This window comes from Gallus gallus, chromosome 4 (assembly GCF_016699485.2).
Source record: "Gallus gallus isolate bGalGal1 chromosome 4, bGalGal1.mat.broiler.GRCg7b, whole genome shotgun sequence".
Lineage (NCBI taxonomy): Eukaryota > Metazoa > Chordata > Aves > Galliformes > Phasianidae > Gallus > Gallus gallus.
Genome location: NC_052535.1, coordinates 31,814,821 through 31,835,474, shown reverse-complemented (window position 1 = coordinate 31,835,474; position 20,654 = coordinate 31,814,821). Strand labels below are relative to the sequence as shown.

At 40.2% G+C, this 20,654-nt stretch overlaps 1 protein-coding gene across 8 annotated transcripts in view; it reads left to right on the top strand.

Annotated features, from left to right (window-relative positions):
• Positions 1–20,654, top strand: part of NR3C2 (nuclear receptor subfamily 3 group C member 2) — a 201,974-nt gene that overhangs the window by 61,983 nt on the left and 119,337 nt on the right. For 2 of the 8 annotated variants that reach the window (XM_046939847.1, XM_025149460.3), the window contains one exon: positions 757–4,898. The exons of 4 other annotated variants lie outside the window; for them this stretch is intronic. In XM_046939847.1, the coding sequence (XP_046795803.1) occupies positions 4,753–4,898 (146 nt within the window). In that variant the 5' untranslated portion in view covers positions 757–4,752. Of the gene's footprint in view, positions 1–468; positions 553–756; positions 4,899–20,654 lie in introns of all 8 variants that reach the window. 2 more of the 8 variants (XM_040698667.2, XM_046939848.1) reach the window with 1 other exon arrangement.

Sequence of the window (20,654 nt, the reverse complement as noted above, 5' to 3'; positions counted from 1 at the left end):
GTACGGTACTTGAAGGCATAGAACAAAGCAGTATAAATTGAGATTATTTTACTAAATGTTTATGGCTCTTCCAGGGAAGCCAATAGAAATAAAGAAAAAAATCTTAATTAAGGCATAGTATGTAAATACTCACTTTTTATTGCATCAAGGAATGCTTTTACCTTCTCTGTCTGAAAACAAAGACCTTTTTAATGGCTTTTCCTTCACAGTGTCCCTAATCTAACATTCCTTATCTAATTGTTGGGGATTAGGTACATGTAAAAAAAGCCAGAACTGCTAACATCAGATGAATTGAAGAAGCGATTTAAGGAGGACTGGCTAGGTTAATAGATTAATCAAGCTTATGCAACTTTTCAGCTCAGTTTAAGCTCCATACTGGAAAAAATGCAAATAGAAATTTTAATAATATCTCATAGGAGCCAGTTCAAACATTTTGGACCAATTCTTTCCTTGTATGTATTCTTGCAGCCTCATTAGATCCTGTAAACTACTGTTGGGGATGCAAACATAAAGCAAATTCTTCCAGTCCGCTTTAATGTATGTGAAAATGAGGTAGGTTAATAAAAGGAATGGTGACGTAAGTAGTCTAGTAATATAATAATTATCATCAGAATGTTTTACAGCGTACAATAAAATAATGCTGTCATTGGAGAAAGTGAGGCAGTGTGAAGGGAGAAAGTGAGGTAATAAAAGTTTCAAGGAAGTCTGGGGTCAGGAGATGTGAGTTGTGCTCTCAGTTCCTGCCTGTTCCTCTAGATTCCTCTAGGCTATGCCATCCTTCCCCAGCATTTGACAGTCCTGGAGGCACTCTGTTCAATGTCATTTTGAAAGTGTGGCTCAGACAGGGAGAAAGAGCATGGTAAGTAGTACAGTGTAATGTAGAATAACATTCCTGCTAACTCATTTAGCTGTTACACAATAGAGGAATTCAATCCATGTAAACTGTTTTGCAAGGTGTTGGGTCACAGTTTTTTTCTCTTACCCATTACAGTTTATATTCTTTTTGCAGCAGTCTCTTTGTCTACTCAAGAACCTGGAATATATAGAGATGTGTTTTCAAAACTTGACCAGCAATTTGAATTGAAATTAGGGTGAACAAAGCTTTTGTATGGTCTTCCATGGGAAAAAGAGAGTGTCTGTGCAAATTATATAGATAGACTACTCCTAGATGAGTTCTCATTTCCTTGCATGTTATAGGTTAGAAATCATGGGTACAAATGGACAGTAGCTTGAACTCTTTGGGGAACTTTGATAAAGAGGCAGTGCTGAATTTTCTACATGCAACTGCTATTTCTTGTAATGCAAGGAGCAAATACAAAGTTAAGAATATTTAAGATAGATGAAACATTTTGATTTTTAGTATGAAGATACATCTGCAGCTGAAAGCAGTGTGTTTACACTTGAAGCATGCAGTGGTTTTAGGACTTAGCAAACAGTGCAGTTATTTAGGGTTTCAATTTCATTGTACTCATTCTGTAGTTTTGTGGCTTCCTTACCTTTGGTAATAATGCAGTAGTGAAAAAGATACGTAGCGTTTGAAAGATTGAAGTTCCTGGTTTGATTAAAATACAGCAATTACACCACTGGGACAGATGCCAACCATGTGTTTTCCCTGCTTTTTTGTTAAGTTTACCATCTCCAGCTGGTTACCAGCTGGTTACCAGCTCCCAAGGAGATGCTTGGGAGATGTCATCGGTATATCTGACCATCCCCATCCTTCTACACTCAGTGTGCCTTACAGGCTGATGTGTTCGTACATTTATCCCAAGTTACAGCAGAGGCCTTTTGCAGGACATGAATGCCTTCGCTAACTTTGACTTCAGTGCAGACAGAGCAGTGCGCAGGAAATCATACAAGCATTTGATAGACCCTAAGAGGGCATTTTGAAGAATTCTGTCTGCGAAACCATGATACTTCTCGTATATTCCTATGGTAATGTTTAATTTGTGGAAGACCCTTAATGAATATTTTTGTTTTCTTTACGTTGTGAGGACCTACAAAAGGCAAATGGTGTTTTGATTAAAATAAAGAAAACAAAACAACATATCACTAATAAGCAAGTATGAAGAAATATTGCTGATTTGAATTCATAGCCATGCTCTTTGACTTTAGAATTTGTATGTCATGTAACTCTGTTTTTCTAACACATCCTATAAATTAAGAGAATATTCCATGGAGAAGTAAGTTTTATTTATCTGGTAGCTATCTGAGGCTTAATTAGCCTAAGGAAAATTAGCCAGAAAATTACTGTTGTGTGAAATATAGCAAGGGGTCACAGGGAAGGGAGTCTGTTTCTATTACTTTACTAGTATTTAGAATGCTGTTTTCCTTCCTCTCCCAGTACACATTCAAATCTTGCCTCTCTTACTTCATTGGACTGAATGTGGAATTTATTTAGATCTCAATCAGATACAATAATAACATGTTCACTTTAGCTGTATGAAATTTCCCTGACTACTTTAAGTGATGCCAATTAAGCTCACAGCTACAGGAGTCACTTCAAATAAAAAGAGGAAAATGACCAAAAAAGCACCGAGCTGTCTTTGCACTCTGAAGGTTTAGGAGGTATAGAAGAAATGAATTCAGCATTTTTCATTTTATTCACTAATGTGCCAATTCAATATGCACTGATGAAAAGCTGCTTGATTTTGAAAGGTTATTCAGTCTTCTAAAGACAAATACCAAATTTGATTATATTCTAGCAATATTATAGAGAAGACACTTAGTTGCTTCAGTCTTGGTTTTATGAAACAGAAGGGGCAACAGCTAAAATGAAGGAGTGGTTCTTTCTTTTGAGTGCAGAGTTCAGCAAACTATATGTAAAAAGAATTTCTAATAAGCATGAAAGTAGCCAGGGAAGGTTCATCTCTTATCTCAAGCACTCTATAGAAAACTGTAAACATTGCATTCTAAATAAGTTGCGTAGTGAAGTTTAGCAAAGAACATCTTCCTTTCTTTTCCAGTCAGAAATTCACCTTGTATGCCACTGAGACTGACTGCAAGCTTTTCTTCGTTCTGCTTTGTATCTAGCTGCCCTTGTTTGCTTACTATGGGATCTCTGTTCTTTACAGAAAGTAGTTGTTCTTGGGAAAAAAAGTGTGAAGGTGGTTTCTGCAAATTCTTTAGATTTTTTTATTTTTGGTAAAAGTAGGGAGCTGTCTAAGTAGCAAGGACAACTTGGCAGAATTCAGTACTCTTCTCATTTGGGCTCAGCAGCAGAAGAGTAAGAATGGAGCAATACAGTGTATTAAGAGTATCATTGTCCTACCGTTGTTGTAGGATAGCAGAGTAAGTGATTCAGTGTTAGGGGAATATGTTTGAGATTACTGAATTTGGTATGGTATACAGTCTTGCAAAACGTGGACATCAGTTTAATATAAGTGTAATATAAAGAGATGTGCAAAAACTACCTTGGAGGCAAAAAAAAAAAAAAAAAAAGAAAAAAAAAGAAAAAAAGAAAAAAGAAAGAAATATATTAGCAATGGGATAAAGGAAAATAGAAATGAAAAGCAAAAGGGGAAAAGTTTATTGTAGTCAGTGATAATCTCATTAAGAATAGGATAGAAACACCATAATGGAAAAAGAAAAGGTTCATGGAATTTAGTGGTGACTGTGAACTCACACATAAAGGTGAGAATTGAAAAGAGAAGCAGGCTGGAGAAAGGGAATTCCAGACAGATGAGGCAGCACAGGCTGAAGGGCAACCCCAGCTGCGTGATCATGAGGATGGGATGGTGAGGAATGCATGAGTGGGCAGTAATTGGATGATGGACATGAGATTAGAGTCAGGGTGGAGTGAGGCCAAGAGGAGTTTCTGAAAAAACAGGATGCTAAATATAAATGGGATTCAGACATTTACTGTGTCAAAGTGACATAATTATGGCAGTTACATTGTATTATTCTCTGGAAGGATGAAAGCTCAGTCCTTAAGGTTTTAAAGTCACTGGGGCTGAGGGACAAACTGAAAGCAATAAATTGTATGAATGGAGGCAGGAAATGATAAAAACCCAAGTGGTGATGCAGGCAGAGAAAGTAAGTAAATAAAGTCAGCTGTACTTAGTTAGTTAGTTTTAAATTTAGAAGAGTTTGGAAACATTCCAAAATAAATTTTCACCTCTTTTTTTTTTCTTTTCTTGTAAATAAAGCTGAAGACATTGTCTTTTGTTGGTGGGTGTTTTTGTTTTTTTTTTTAGATCATTATACTCACTACTCGTTTTCAACCTGTCTTCTCACTTAACTGGATTATCTCAAAGTCCATTAATTCATTTTTAAAAACTGTCATTCAGATTCTCTGATGTGAGTGTATTTTATATCCCCAGATAGCTTTATTATCAGAAACTGTATTGCAGTGCTTGGACAACTTCAGGGTTAATGTGTTTCAATCTTTGTATTTATTAACTGGAGAAGAAAAAAAATGGTCTGAAAATAACAGATTACTGCTGGTTGAAAAATTTAATGTCTAATGATCAGGTGGTAAATGCATACTCATAATTGTAAATTAAGCCTAATTTAGGCTCTTAAATTACTGACTTTTTCCGTTCATATACAACATTGTGCAACTAATGAAACCACTTAACTCTAATATTTTGTGATTTTAGCTTACATTCTCCTTCAGATAACTTTTTCCTGGATCACATTCATGGGTATTCTCCATAGTGGGCTTTTCCTTCGATCTGAAGGCACTGCAGGCACGTCCTCAGGGCAGTCCTGCAGTGGCTGTGTGCCCTGGGAGGGGTGGGCCGGCCCTGCCTGATGGCCCACTGCAGCTGGGAGGAGGGCGGCGTGAGGTCAGTTACTTCAGCTGTGGGAGGGAGCCTGAGGAAGGACCAGTGTTCCCTGGGCCTCCAAGTGAAACTGGTACCTCTGCTGTTGCTGAGCGATGGAGAGCTGGAAATCAGGTTAGTGGCTTTATTTCTGAAGGAAGAGGTTGAGGTGATTTGGGATTTTTAGGCAGTGTTTGGCATGCAGAGCGCAGTTGTTGAAATGCCTGGTCTGTGTGGAGAGTAACAGCAAGCCCACCCTTGCTGAGGTGGCTGTGGTTCCCCTGAGGTGGCAGATAGCACGGTCTCCTTTCAGAAGGGAATTTCCAGTATTAAATTGCCTTTACTTTATTATTATTTTTTTTAGCAATTTAAAAAGTGAGTACATTCATGTATTGATCAATGCAGGGAATGCTATGGGGAAGCTAAGCAAAAGGTGGAAGAAATTGGCCCTGGGTCTTCAGTGCTTGCTCCCTGCCTGCTGAACTGCTTTGTACTTCTGTTCTTTCTTTTATACTAGTGCTTTATTTTGCTTGGGAGTTCAAGATACAGAATGGTAAAGGATTTTTTTTTTAAATAAGCTCTTAGATAGAAAATCAAAATCAAATGTGGCGTAATATAGCACTGAGTTCACTTGGGGGCCTCAGGCTGTACTGTATTACAAATAGCACTTGAAAGTCAGTGTATTCTGGTAACTTGACAGAAAAAAAAAAAAACCCTTTTTCTCTACCAGCTTTTTCAGTAACAGAATTTTTAACTTGTATTTTTTGATTTAGAGACACCTTATGATTTTCTGTTAAAATCCGTTGAAAGCTTTAACTGATGAGACATAAGCATACTTAATTGTTAACATGGGGACTTTACGTAGCAAAAAGACTTTAATCTATCAGTGTAAAACTTTTCCAAATCACTTCAGGTTTTTTGAGCTGTGATTAAATAATGGAAACAGCTGCAGCTATTGCATTCTGTCTGTGCTACTGGGCTTTGCTGTGCTCTTTCCTCCATTTTGTGTTGTTCCCGCCACTACATCCACCCCCAGGTTGCCTGAGGGCAGCACGTTAGGGCTGAGAGCAGTTCTGGTGCTTTTGGTTCTCTCACAGGTGTACCAGGAGGAGTTCTTGATTACTGATGGTTCAGAAGAAGGGATGTCGGGGCCTCTGTGATGGTGTCTTTTTTTCCCACCCCTCCTTACCATCTGTGTGCTTTGCCTCCCTTCAATTTTCAGTCCTCTGCAGCTGTGTATGACTACTAACATCCCTCATTCCCCACACCTGTTAGCCTTTGTATTTTATAGAATGGTTTGGGTTGGAAGGGACCTTTAAGATTATCTTGTTCCAGCCCCACGCTATAGGCAGAGACACCTCCCACTAGACCAGGTTGCTCAAAGTCTGACCTTGAATGCTTCCAGGGAGGGGGCATCTGCAACCTGTTCCAGTGTCTCACCACTCTTACAGTAAAGAATTTCTTCTTAGCATCTAGTGTGAATCTACTCTCTTCCAGTTTAAAACCATTTCCGTTTGTCCTGTCACTGTGTGTTCTTATAAAAAAATCCCTCCCCAGCTTTCCTGTAGGCCTCCCTTCAGGAACTGGAAGGCTACTATGAGGTCCTCCCAGAGCCGCCTTTGCTCCAGGCTGAAGAGCCTTGACTCATAGGGGAGGTGCTCCAGCCTTCTGATCATTTTTGTGGCCCTTGTCTGGACCCGCTCCAACAGCTCCATGTTTTTCTTGTATTGGGGGCCCCAGAACTGGACACAGTACTCCAGGTAGGGTCTCACAAGAGCAGAGTAGAGGGGTAGCATCACCTCCCTCAGTGCTGGTCACGCTTCTCTTGTTGAAATCCTGGATACAGTTGACCTTCTGGGCTGCAAGTGCACATTGCTGGCTCATGTTGAGTTTTTCATCAATCAATATCCCCAAATCCTTCTCATGGCTGCTTTCAAGCCATTCTCCTCCTAGTCAGTGTTTGTGCTAGGGATTGCCCTGAGCCAGGTGCAGTACCTTGGACTTGGCCTTGTTGAATTTCATGAGGTTGGCAAGAGCCCACCCTTCAAGCCTCTCCAGGTCCTTCTGGATGGCATCCCTTCCCTCTAGTGTGTCAGTTTGGTGAATTTTGATTTGTTACGTCCCTAATGCCAAAATGTTAAACACTGCTCATCAACTAGGCCTTACATTTTCCTTCTGAATTTCTTCCCTTTACATGTTTTGCATGCTGGTGGGAAGCAGCTCAGTTATCGTATGTGCCTTGCTGGCAAGAGCCATTATGTAGCTGGATCTACTGCAATGAGCTGATACTGGGCAAGAAATGCAGGTCTGGCTTGACTTACAGCAGGTCGCTGCAAGCTGAGCTGCCTGGGGAGTGCAGGCAGCCTCAGGGCAGTACATGCAGTGAGTGCAAATTCTTTTTCAAGTCAGAATTTTCAGTGAAGCTACTATTGCTTTGTGATCTGAACAGTAACCTTGAATCTTCTTTCCTCTTTCCATTGGTGATGACGGTTTGGAGGTGCTGTTTGATGTATTTGTATTTCTTTGATTCATGTGTTCCTTGCATGCATCCTTATTGCATATCCTTATGCAGAGAATGCATGTATCAAAAAACATGATCTTTATGCGTGGAAATTAATCTCACACTGCTCAGGCTGCCCACGTCTTTGTGTAGCACCCCTCCTACAGTACCACTTCTTCAGTTGTTGAGGCAGCTGTAAATTCACTGTTTGTTTGTTTTTAATTGTATGCTGGTGTGTTGGAGAAAGGAAGACTGAAAACCCAGGAAAAACTACTAACGTGGAGATGAATGAGAATGTCTACTCTGTATGTCCACCACTTAAAATGGAAATAAGGAGAAATAGGCTCTTTGGGACGTTATCTGTGTCTTTGTATTTCTTACTCAGCACTGAGACACTTAATGACATACTTTAAAAAGCGCAAATATATTAAGTATCTGTAAATCATTACGGCATGACATATGAGACTACTCCCATCTTTCAGTTTGTAAATATGATTTATACTATGTTGCAAGAGATCCAAAAAGTTCTCCCTAAGCCAAAAATGAGGAACCCGTTGGCATCTGCAGGTTTTTGACTCATCATAGCAGTTAATAGTCCTCATCGTTTGGAATATTACATTGAAAGCGGCTTGCTAGTTGAAAATAATTTTACCTCAGGAATTTAGTTGATAGTTGCTTTGTTGTTGTCTGAAGGATGGTGCTGCTTCTCATGGGTTTAAATTGATAAGCTGTTTGATTCGCTACAACCTGTGATCAATCCAATAAATCGTGTCAGGGCTGTGAGTCAGCCCATCCAGTTGTTCTCCGTATGTCCATCCTGCGATAGCTGACGTGTCGGTGCAGCTATTGCAGAGAGTCTCAGTAGACAGTCTAGATAGAACTGGAGTCATGAAGTAACATCTGCCTCTTGACACAGTTTATAATAAAGGGCTTAAAAAGTGCGTGACACCTATTTAGGGTTTTAAATCACTGTGAAAACTTCCAAAGGCAACTTGGCTAGAGTTGGTGGTGTTGCATGTGATATGTCTTATGTCTGGGTGAGTGTTTAGTCCTGTCCTTCTGGCTAGAGGTCAGTTCTTAAAATGGCAAAAGATTTTTTTCTCATTGCAGTATTTTTAGATTTAGTAGTGGAAAAAATCATGTATAAATGTACAGGAACACGTTGGGGACCGTTAGCATATATAACGTGTAGTATCTTTCGTCTCCAGTCTGTTTTTCCTGCATTTGTGGTCCCAGCCTTGCTGCTTGTAGTGGCTATGAGCTAAAGGGTAAGTGTCTAACCTGGCAGTGGAAATCCTGCCTCGGCTTTGCTGAAACAAAACTTGGTGTGCTCTGGAAAGCAGCCAGCCAGGCAGAAACTGGTATGAAAGCAGAGGGAGGTATGTTCGTAAGTGTAATTAGATGAGAAAGTCTGGTTGCTAATACGAGAGCGTGGGACTTCCAGGAGCTTTCAGTCTTATAGCCTGACCAGAAGAAACAACTGTGTTTCTTTTAAGGGTCTGCAGGAGCCTGTCCCATGGGGATATAGTGCGCTTTTTAGAAGCAGGCTCCTCATTCTGACAGATCGACTACGATGAGAGCATTTGGGGGCTGCTTGGCTTGTGAGATTCAGCTGCAGCTGCTGCCGCTTCATGGTAGTGCTTGTGGACTTCTCCGGGTGATGGAGCACGTGGAAGTAATATAAGTCACAGGACCTTATCACTGCTGCCCAAGAGTGGGGGAGAACAGGCGAGTATTACTAGGGTTGAAAAAGTAATTAAAGTGTGTGAGCATGTAATTCCACATACGATAGGATTTCCAGAAACACCCAGTGTTTCAGATGCACAAACAAGTTACAGTTCATCAGCTATTTGTGGTAATTGTATGTGCGTTATTAGCCCCTGGCAAAAGCAGGGCCACTTAAGTTAAAGAGTGTGCATGTACAATTACCGTGTTTGTCAGTTGACTCACAATATCTTAAGTCATTTTCCTTTTCTCTTCCTTTTTTTTCTTTCTTTTCATGACTTTCTGCAGAGGCAATGCTGTGTTCAAATTATGGGCTTGGTGTCTTCAGACACTTGTAATCCTTAGGAAACCTGGCCCTACATGGGTGCTGAACTGGAGTTTGGGCAGGGATCTGTAGTCCCATCTGCTGCCTATGTCCAGCAAAATGATTTTGAGCAGAAAAGTCCATAGTGCTGCAAAAGGAGCGTTGGCTAAAAAAGATCTGATCACTACATCTATTTTTGGGCTATTGGAAACTGATCAGATACTGCTTGCTCCTTACGTTGAGCTGCAGTGGTTGGGTCTGTATCTCCTGGAGAGGTGGGAGAGCATCTGGGTTGAGACCAGCTTTCTTGCACGTGTTTCTGGATTACAGCCACTTTTGATCATTTCTCTGCTGAAAGTTTGGAAAAACATCTTTCATGTTCGTGTCTGACGAACTGTGTCTGAATGGTTTGAGATGTCTGGTGCAGAGCTCCTGGGCTTCTTGATTACTTTTTGTTTTATACCTGACATTTTAAAAACAACTTCAAATCCGATAGGAAAAACTGTGGGTGAAAGTAAGTTAAACTTTTATTTGGAGCTCGAAGGCTTTTTTAAAATTTAGATTTGGGTCATTGCTTTAAGTGGATGTTATAGTGCCAAAGCCAGGGCCTAAGGGCTTTGCTGCTGCTGCTGCTCAGTGGGGGCAGTGGAGGGCTGTTGGACAAGCCGGGTCTGCTGCTGGACCTGGGTCTGTATGGGGGTTGGAAGCAGCCAGAATGGCACTGGTGCGCTCCTACTCTGGGACATGGCAGTGGCATGGATTAAGTGTGGGTGCAAGGGAAGAGCAGTGCTGGGATGCAGTGGTGCTGCCTCCTGGCCAGACTTGCTTGGTGCCACTACCAGTGTGCAAAGCCAGGCAGGTATGCCTGCGTCTGGAGGCACTGAGCCTCCTGTTTCCCTTTTCTTGACTACCCCGTGTGAACTGTCCTGCTCTTGAGAGCCCTCAGGATACCATGAGCCTACACTGCCTTGCTGTTCTGCTTCCCAGAGGGTGACCTTGGCAGGGCTTGCCAACAAGCAGCGTTAATTTTTGCTTCTTTCTCTGGCTTACCAGCACCACAACTCCCTTAGTATGGGGTGGCTGAAATTTCTCAAGGACCCCGCCTTTCTGCTGAGGAAAGTTAATCCTGCTGCTGAGTCACTGATTTCAAAAAGGTTAAGTGAAAGCTGGAGTAACACACAAAGTCTTTGTCTGTCTTTTTACCATCCTTAGGGGATTCCAGTAGAAGTATCAGCAAAAAAAAAAAAAAAAAAAAAAAGTAACTGGCATGAAGGGTGAAATTTTGTTATTACAACTGTGTAATAGGAGTATATTATTATGCATGCAGGGTGTAGAAACATGTTGGATAGGGATGTTTATACAATGCGTAGGACAAGAGTCAGGCATTAGGGTATGGCAGGAAAGTCGTAACTAAAGATGATGAATCAAAGCATGGTGCCTCTACTTCCCCGTGCTTCTGCAGCATCTTGCAGTGTTTCAGTCCCTTCAGTACCTCCTGCTGCATCCCCTGGTGTTGCCTGGGCTCAGTGGAACCGCAGGTGGGACCTGGCCAGGTCCAACTTGTGTTTCCACCTACAGCACTTTGTGCTGCCAGCTGCAAGGTGTAACTTTGGTTAGGAGGCCAAGTGGATAGCAATTAGAAATGATACTTTTGCCCCTGCAGAGAGCATATCTCCGTGGATTTCTAGCTGTAGGAATAGTTGCAGGATAACTGAAATGGTAATTCAGCACTAATAACTCTTATCACTTGATACTGGTTGAAGTTGGAGAGCTTCTGCATTTGTTCCACGTTGCAAAGGAAGTTTTGAAGAAAAAAGCATGAATTTTTGAGTAATGAATTCAGGATTGAATTTTTAATTTACTTAACAGGACAGCAACAGTGCAGTGCTGTCTTCATCAAAGCCAAAACAAAGAAAACAAAATGTGTAATTGCTTTTCTTTCCATGTTGTAAGTTATTTTGTTGTGACATCTCAGAAAGCACAGGTATTTTATTCAGGCTTTTGTTTCATTTGGGAGAAAGCCTGTGCTCCTCAGCATCATAGAATCACCAAGGTTGGAAAAGACTTCTAAGATCATACAGTCAAACTGTTCACCTATCACCAAATGATCTATCTCCCTGAGGAGAACTGAGTGCGTCAGCAGAAGGGGAGCAGCTGTGAACTTGCTTTTTCCTTTCTTGCAGTGAAGGAAAATCTGAAAGGCTTGTGCTGCTGAAGAGGGTACCTGGGTGGTTCTTTTATTATGATAAGAGAGGATCATAGAGTCATAGAATCACCAAGGTTGGAAAAGACCTACAAGATCATCCAGTCCTATCACAAATAGTTCTCACTAAACCATGTCCCTCAACACAGTATCTAAAGGTTCCTTGAACAACTCCAGAGTCAGTGACTGCAGCACCTGCCTCAGCAGCCCATTCCAGTGCCTGACCACTCTTTTGGAGAAGTAATATTTCCTAACAGCCAGCCTGAATCTCCCCTGGTGCCTTATTGATACCAAAAAAAAAAGGGGGGGGGGGAAGGTCGTCTTCACAAATAATTGTTCTATAGCTTATTTCTAGTTTGTGTTCAGCCTTTTATTATTAATTTAAATAATTATTTATTAATTACTGTCAGTTTTTGTATCTTTAGAAAGTTTCTGCTTTCTGTGCTTGTTACCCCCATATTTATTCTCTTTGAATTACCAGTGCCGGAATTCTACTTTCTGTAAGTTAGATTCCGTCTCCAAGGACTGGCCTTTGTATGTCCAACTCCATTTAGCTACTTCACTTTACAAATTAATGGAAGGCATAAATAAGAGGATCTTTAAAGGCTTAGTAACACATGGAAGAGCAGAGCCTGTGAGGTCTTGAAAAAGGCAGTAACTTGGGGTAGCCATTGATGATTTACTCCTCTCATTTAACTTTTTGACTTGCTCTCCTGGTCAGTAATTGCCTATGCACAATGCAAATGCTTGTTGAAATAGTAGTGTCAGTATGTTTCTATAGCACCTGTAGGTTTAGCCAAAGGATGTGAAGTTATAATTATTTTTGGCATTATGATTTAGTTTCACTTCCTCCTTGAAATAAAAGTGTGAAAAGGTTGAGTAGGCTATACTGTATACTATTCACTGTGCAGGAAAGAAAGAAATCTTTCATATTTCTACTTCCTGCAGTAGTTCTCAAGATGACTTAAGAGTACTTAGACCTGCTTTTCCAAGGTATCGTTTCATGTTGGAAAGGTGTTATACACGGGATTGCTGTAAGTGTCATGAGCATACCTACAATGAGTGATTTTTCTTATGCATTAAAACCAATTCTGTTATTACTTGAGATTTTTAGCTTCAAAAATATGCATAAATGAGGAAAAATAATAAAGCAAAAGTCTGAGGAGGTTGTGTGTTAGCTGGGGCTGTATTCTACTGCTTAGACCCCCTGACAGTGTATAATTTGCTACTATTTGTGTTGGTATTTAGTCACACTTTTGGCACTCAAAAAATGCAGGAGAAAGTCAGACGTACACTTATGTACAAGGTAGTGAGCGTAGGGTTACAAAACCAGAGGGTCTCATTTGCTTTGTTTTTAACCTCCGTGCAGTAATTTTATATACAGGTTCCTTGAGCTTCTCTTGAATCATTGCCATATAACTTATGTCGTAGTTCTGACCACTTCTTCTTTTCAGTTTCTGTTAGTTTTGTTTCAGTGTTTAATCTTCTTGGTTGAATGTCACCATCTTGCTGCTTGTAAATCACACGTTAGGTAGACTGTGAAAGTCCATTTTTGTCTTTGTTTTATGTCCAGCTCCCCCATCCTCCAAGCTGTTATGTTTGGGCTTTGATATTGAGCTTTGATTTACTTGCTGGCCTTTGATATTACTTATAATAATAATACTACATACTCCTGTTTAGCACCCACGTAGGGCCAGGTTTCCTAAGGATTTACAAGTATCTGAAGACACCAAGGAAGAGGGCAGGGAAGAGACGGAAGGTTTACAACTGAAGCAATTATATTTCTATTTCCAAATGCTTGCTGAGGGGGAGAGACCTTAAAATCATTGCAAGAGCAAGATTGTAGGATGGTACTTCTTTGCCATACTGTGGACACTAAACTGTAGGAAACCTTTATCCATCAGGAAAGTTACTTAGCTTCTCAGTTAGGGAGATGTGAAAGTCAAGATGCAAAACAAGATGCACAGAGGTAGAAGAATTTTCTTTAAAGTATTTTTCTGATGATCCAGTTGGGTATTTAATATTAAATTCAGGCAGTGTTTTCTTTTGAGGTATGCTGGGAGGATGTTATGAAAATGAGAATAGCAGTTGCGTGTGGTTGCAGAAGCAAAAGTGAATTGTTCTTGTCTTCGGGTTTATTTGCAGCTTTTTCTGTAAATTGAGTTTTCTAGGCAAAAGTTTAGTAACTGCAGTCGAGAATATGAACAACAGCAACAACAACAAAAACCTGCAAAGAAAAGGCTGCGGTAGCTATGCTCTACTTGGTTATGATTTATGCCAGCATACAGGAGGCATTTTGTCACCAGCGTTTTAAAAGAAAGCAAGAATTGGTTTAATTATTACTCTATTATTTCTCACTTTCAAGACGCTGATTTTTTGCTACACATGTAAAAGCAAAAAACCTATGTAATCAAAGTTTGCCTCCTCTCGTGGGTGCCTGGGGAAGGACAAAGCTGCTCTGGGTGAAGAGTCTCATCCCTGTACTTCGTTATGGCTGTGGCCTCCTTCCAAATTACAGTTCTTTCCTTGGTAATGTCTTCTTCAACTGTGATGCCATACCAAGACTAGGTATTTTGACTGTGATTTCAGTTGTCTGAGCTCCCTTCTGTCTGTTGTAGCTCTCAGGACAAGTGAGGGTTCCCTGCTGTCTCACTCTGTCATTTCTTTTGTCCTTGTCTTTTGGCTTCTCTTTCTTCTCTTCCTAAAGTTGTATATTTCATTATATCCAAATGGAAAGGTCCAAGAGATGCCTGGATCTTTCTGAATACGTTTCAGGTCACTTGTACTGACTCAGTCTCTTAACATGTAATGCTTCCCATTTCCTTGCCAAACTATTAGCTTAGGTTTTTTTATTCTTTTGATTTCTTGCATTGAGTAAGATTAGGCCAATGACCAGTTCTGTAGGGACCTCTAGAAATAGGCCCACTCAAAGCTGGCCTCTTTTGCAGCTCTCAGGCTGACCCATCATCTTCTGGTCTGCTTCCCACCCTGCTCTGTGTTTGCTAATGTTTTCTTAATCTTTCTAGTTTCTTAATCAAGATATTGTGCAGAACTGAGTCAAATTCCGTACAGAAGTAGCAGATCTCATCAATGCTTGTCTTAGCAGCTAAAAACAAATCAAAAACCAAAGCTCTGTCAAAAAAACTAATTAGTTTGACAGAACTTACTTTCCATGAAGCTTGTTTGATATTAATTGCTTTAAATTACTTGATGCCTATTAATTAAGGTCTTTATTAATAAAATTCTAAATCTTCTCGTTAGTTGTATGGGCTCAATATCTAGGTGACAGGCTATCATAAAGTTAATCTCCCCAATTACTCATTTTATGTATTGCCACATCCCCAGTTCTATTTCCAGAATTTTTTGGAGTTTCCTTCGTGTTACAGGACTTAAAGAAAAGGAGTGTTATTAACTTAATTAAAGCTCTTCAATACTTTTTTGTTACTTTGAGTGGTAGTTTTTTGGACCTAGCAATCTTAAGTAGTCAAATGTTAATAAGTGTTGTCTGACTTTTCATATACAGAACAAAAATTTCTGCAGTACATCTCAGTTTCTTTTCTTTTTTCATTATTAGCAGCAATTTCAGTATTTTAATGATAATTGATACAATCTTTTTCTTGTTCCGATAAAATTTAATACGCCTTTCTGTTATTTTGTTTATAGCGATGATGATCAGTACTTTGCCTTTCTTATCTTTTAACGCTTCTAATTAATCAAACTTCGTCCTTCAGTTCTTCCCATAAATTTACCAGGGCAGATGGGCTTGAGGTATGTAGCTTGGAACTGCTTTTCCTGCTATGCTGAGCAAAATTTTTTTATTCTCTTTTCCCAAGTTATCGTCTGCATCTTTGCTTATTTCTACAATTGGTTTGTCTCAGAAGGATTCTAAGATTTACAGAACTGGATCTAGCAAAGTATAATTGTACGCTTCTTTAGAATACCTAAGAATTAAGACTCAGGATGATGGGAGTGACTTGCCAACCTGGTTAGTAAAGCATTTTGGGTGTGTGTGTGTATGTATATATATTCTGGTGCTTTTATCTTTTTTATGGGTTCAAAGGTCGTTTTCTGTAACTGTAGAAAGCAGTAAATCCCTGGATAATATTTTTTTTTACAGATATTGTTGCTTTATGTGTATGTGGAAATAGATGTTCTAAGTGATCCTTAAGAACTCTCAAACTTTTGAATTTTTATGCTACTAAAAACTAAGCTTTGAAATAGGCTGAAAATAGATTGACAGCCTTGTTTGATGCTTTTTAATTAGGTTTAAAAATGGAGAATTCCTACTTCCGAATGGAGAACCTAACGGAGAATTCCACTGAGTTGCAGACATAGCTGTTGTGTGTCTGCTGTGTGCGTTCATAGTAGTGCAGTCACCTGCGATCCAGGTTCTGACAAAGCCTTGTAAACTGCTGCAATTCTGCCACTAAAACTACAGCAAAAATCCAAGAGGGTGCCACAAACGAAGGCTGACATTGTGGAATGTCTTGTTTCATCATCCCTTATTTGCAAGGTCTCTGTTCTGAAATCAGAGCCAGATTTTCCATAGAAACTACCTGCTTCAGGTGAAAGGCAGTAGTGGGACCCCTACCATTGGAAATGAAGGGCTGTGCAAGGAGTAGGTGCTTTGGGGTAGGGTTGAAGCACTGGTGAAAGCTGATTGAGAAACGCTGTAAGACTGGGGAAGTTTCTTTCGCAATCTTGGTTAATGCTAATGTTAAGTATATTAAAGGAGTAGATAATGTATTAATTATCTTAGCTAATAGTGAGGATTTGTTTCCCATATCTGGCTGGCAAAGGAGCTGTGTAACCACCCTGCTAAGCAGGCCATTTCTGCAAGCCATTTCTGCAAGCGGGCGGGCAGCTGTAACCTCTGAAGTTTTAGGGCGGTGCTTTGGGATGTCTGCTTCTGCTAACCATGCATCTCTGGAGCATATTTGCTGGCACAGCCGAAACATAGACTTGTTTTACTTAAAAGATTTTTATGGCTCTGAGGAGAGCATCACTGCTGTCCTGGGCTTTCTCAACTTCCCAAGGTGCTGTGTCAATGTATCTTGTGCACAGTGGTTAGGCAGAATGCCTATCAATTGCATTTCTCATAAATAACAAAATGTATACCTACAGCAAACGTTCAAGACTGTTCATATTGTGCAATAAGGAATAACTTATACTGAGGCAGTATGAAGTTTAGTCTGGAACTCAGCAGGAAGATTTGAATGTTAATTATTTATAGTATATTTCAAAATAATAATTCTCTCATTTAATGATTGATTTCCTTAAATGCCTCTGTACTTTTGAGAGACATTTTCATCATTCTCATCTTTCCTACAGTAAGTTCTCCTTAAGCCATTGAAGACATATCTAAGTGACCTATATTTCTCAATTCCCAGGCTCAATGGCTGAAGAAGACAAATGAAGAGGTACAACTAGTAACTTCCCAAAAAACTTTTCTAATTATAAATAATGGGAATCCTTACTGTATGAAAGACCATCCTCAAATAAAGTGTCCAAACTGAAACCTTTTTTGTGAAGGTTTATGCATTTTCCTCTTTAAAAAGAAAAGAAAAGAAAAAACAAAATTAACAAAGATGCACACATGAAAAAAGAAACAGGCCTATCTTTTTTTTTTCCTGTTGCTGCTGTTACCTGAGATGACCTGTCAGCATCATGACTCGGAGCTCAGTGGTGATGTAACTTGCAGATTATTGAGCAAAGATGTAACTTAAGGTGAAGACCGGGGATTCTCACTGTTGCAAACCAGAATTTTTTTTCATTTTAAACTCATGGGGACATTCTCCTCTGCGCTGCACAAAGCCAAAGCGGAGGCCGTTGCCCTGCTCAGCCCACAATGGCATGGCTGGCTGCTTGCTCATGGCCAGAGCCTCCCACCCTATTCCCCTTCTGGTGCAGTGCCAACTGTAGATCATGCTTTGTGTGCTCCAAGAGCTTTGCTGTTATGTCTTAGGCTACCTTTAACACTTAAGGGTTTTTTTCAGTCTTACTCCATAAAAGGATGGAAACACTGTGAAAATCCAGTGTAATCCATCTTCTGAAGTGACCAGAAAAACTACACAATGTTTGTTGTTTCTTTCATTTTGCTTCCACTAACTTAAGCTTGTTGGGAGATTTTTTAAATTTTTTTTTAATTTCCCTATTTCATTTTTTCACTTGCTGTGATCTGATTCAGAGGTCAGAAAGTCAGGCTTCCTTCCTGCAATTTGTGCTGCTTCATTGGAAATGCAGGTTCTGGAGATGAGCCTTGTCCTGAACCATGTCTGTGTAGCCCTCTGCTTTTTCAGTGTACTGACCAAGCCCAGGTGTGCTTTCCTGCTGCTTAGTTTGTTTGCATTTCACCAGTACCTGGGACAAGATGAACATATTTCTTTATGTGAAAGTCTTTCAGTGTCCCAGAGTGGCATTGGCCAACCAGGAGACAAGATAAGGTGTATCTGGGGGTGTTATTTTTCTCAGTCTACTAGTGCATGCATATCCAACTTGGAGGCTGCATGTGGCCCATCACAGCTTGCAGTGTGGACCCACACCATCATAGTGGCGGCTCATTTCTGCCAAGCAGGCCGGCCCAGCCCTGGGCGCACACCCATCGCTCACCAACAACCAAATGTCACTGTGCTACTAACACTGTCTGTGGGGCATGGGGAAGGTGCAGTGCAATGCCAAAACAAGGGATGGCAAATAATTGTATGCATTTTGATACACTGGCTAAATGCAGCCATGAAGAGTGAAAAATACACAGCCATGCTTTCTGATTTGATAAGGGATTTTGAGAATAGTTTTCAAGATTGCCAATAAAATCATCAAATTTTTGGATATTTGCTACTCATTTTCATTATTATTTCATTATTATTTGCTACTTATTTATTTTCGGTCAAAATAAATAAGTTACCTGTGAATTTTCAAATGGAATGTGTGTCAATCAGATATTCAACTCAGAATTTGATCATGTCTCCTAACCAGGCTTTTATAAGACCTTTCTTACCTGAGAAAGTTATCTCTGTCTTCACTTTTTGGCGGTACGTACATTTGTGAACAAGCGTTTTCAAGGGTGAAGTACAAGAATATTAAAGCTTCATGGGCAATCTCTGATGAGAACTCTCTAAGAATTGCAATCTGCCATCAAACCAGACTGATGCATTGGTTTCACAAAAACAAATATCTCACTAGTGTTACTGAATTCCTTCGTGCGGGGGGGGAAAATAAGCACCCGTTGACATTCATTGATGCTTTCTGAATGTTTATGGAGACCAAATAGAATGTGTGCACAGTGATGTGGTGGGTGGTGCGTTTCAGTAGTGGTGACAGTGGTTACCTCTACTGATGCAGGTTTTCACAAGCAGGGCGTACGGGCTCTTATGCGTCGGTAGTAAAAATGCATAGCTAATGGTGGTGACTGTGTTCAAAAATAGTGTTTTGTAGCTGAGAATTTGCTAGATCAAATAGTGTTGTTGTGCTCTTTGGTTGTAGTTTCCATGGAAATAATAGGAAACGTTACTTTTGGAGCAACCTACATATATGCAGCCCAAGGCAATTCTTCTTCACTCATTGCAGCTGGGTCAAGCCAAAAGGTTGGACAGCCATATAGAGTTGAGTGATATAATTTGTGCTGCACTCAGGAAACTGAGTTCCTGAGTTCAAAGTGTTTTTTTTCCCTGAGTGAAACTTCTGAGACTGTACTACACTTGATGTATATGTGCTTACTTAATGCATATAAATGTGCTTTATTTTGAGAAAGTGTTAGTTTTAAATTGAAGGTTAACAGTTAAATATTCCTTCAACAGCAACAGCTATGCACTGGCTGGAAGTACCTTGCTAATTTGCTAACACCAGCAGATCTCAAGCAGGCAGTGAAGGATATTAACCCGCTGCAGTTTGCGGCAGCTATTGACACGCTATGGAGGAAAGGAAAAGCTGTTGTGAAAAGCTTGGGGACTCCTGCTTAATGATCTATCCCTAATGGGATAATATTTGTCTATTGATTCCATTTTCTGTAAGATGCTTACAAAGTGAGGATTTGCATATGGATATGAGTGCTGACAGGCATGGCTGCAAGCTGGTGACTGTTTTGAGCACAACTCTGTGAAATGCCTGTTGTTCAGCAAGAAGAGCTGTTGCACGTACACCAAACATTTTTTAATGAAACAACTTCCTCTGTGTGACAGCAGTTCACTTCTGTAAAGCATCGTTGTGACAATTTGGGGAATGAGGAGAAAATCATGAGGAGACAGTAGTATAGTGTGAACTTTTAAAGGTTTCTATTGCCTCAGTGGTAATAAACAGTGTTATAAGCCCAGCAGTATTCACCTTTCTGAAGCAAGATGGTGAACTTCAAGACCAAGTTGAGAGCAGAAAGCATTTGGAAGCAGGACAGTAGGTGTGAACTGAACTCAACACTGCATGTTCATGTAAAACATAACTTTTTTAGCTAAGGTATCTTCCATGTCTGTATCAAAGGTTAGTTTGCTTTCGGTCACTTTATAACGCAGTACTGAAAATGTATTCACGTAGGGTCACCTTGGTCTATGTTACTCCTACAGTTCATGGTACGCTCTCATTAGTCTGCATGTGTGCTCCATCCCAATGTTGCCACTCTAGAAAAAGCAGTAATAGCACTACAGGAGAGACTGTCCCACGGGCTTGAAATCTTTTCTAGATAGGCTTCAAAAGGCAAATTTTTTTTAAAAGGTGTTTGTTGAGTGGGCTTACCAGCCTAAACCACTGCCATACTACTGATGAACCCTTTGCCGGTCTTGAAATTTGTTGCTAATGAAATCTTCAGAATATTAGTGATTGGAAAGTAAATACGGTATATCAGCTATGGAGCTCGCTGGTGCAGAGCCAAGTGCAGCACCATGCAGAGCTGCTTCCTCACCTGCAGCCTCTCACAGAGATGGCAGCCTCTTTGCACTCTGTTTTCTATTGGTTTATATACTCGTAGTCTAACTTAGTATCTTCAAGAGTAAGAGGAAAAAAAACGAGCAGAAATTTCGCCACCATGTTGCATGTGGTCTTTGTCAGTACAGCTCAGCCTGCGTTGGAATGGAGTGTGTGTATGTATTTTGAGGCTTGTCTTCCCAACAGTCTGAAAGGGTTTCATTACATTTCGTTCTTTTTAATGGCTTTTTCCAGAACTTCTGGCCTGGA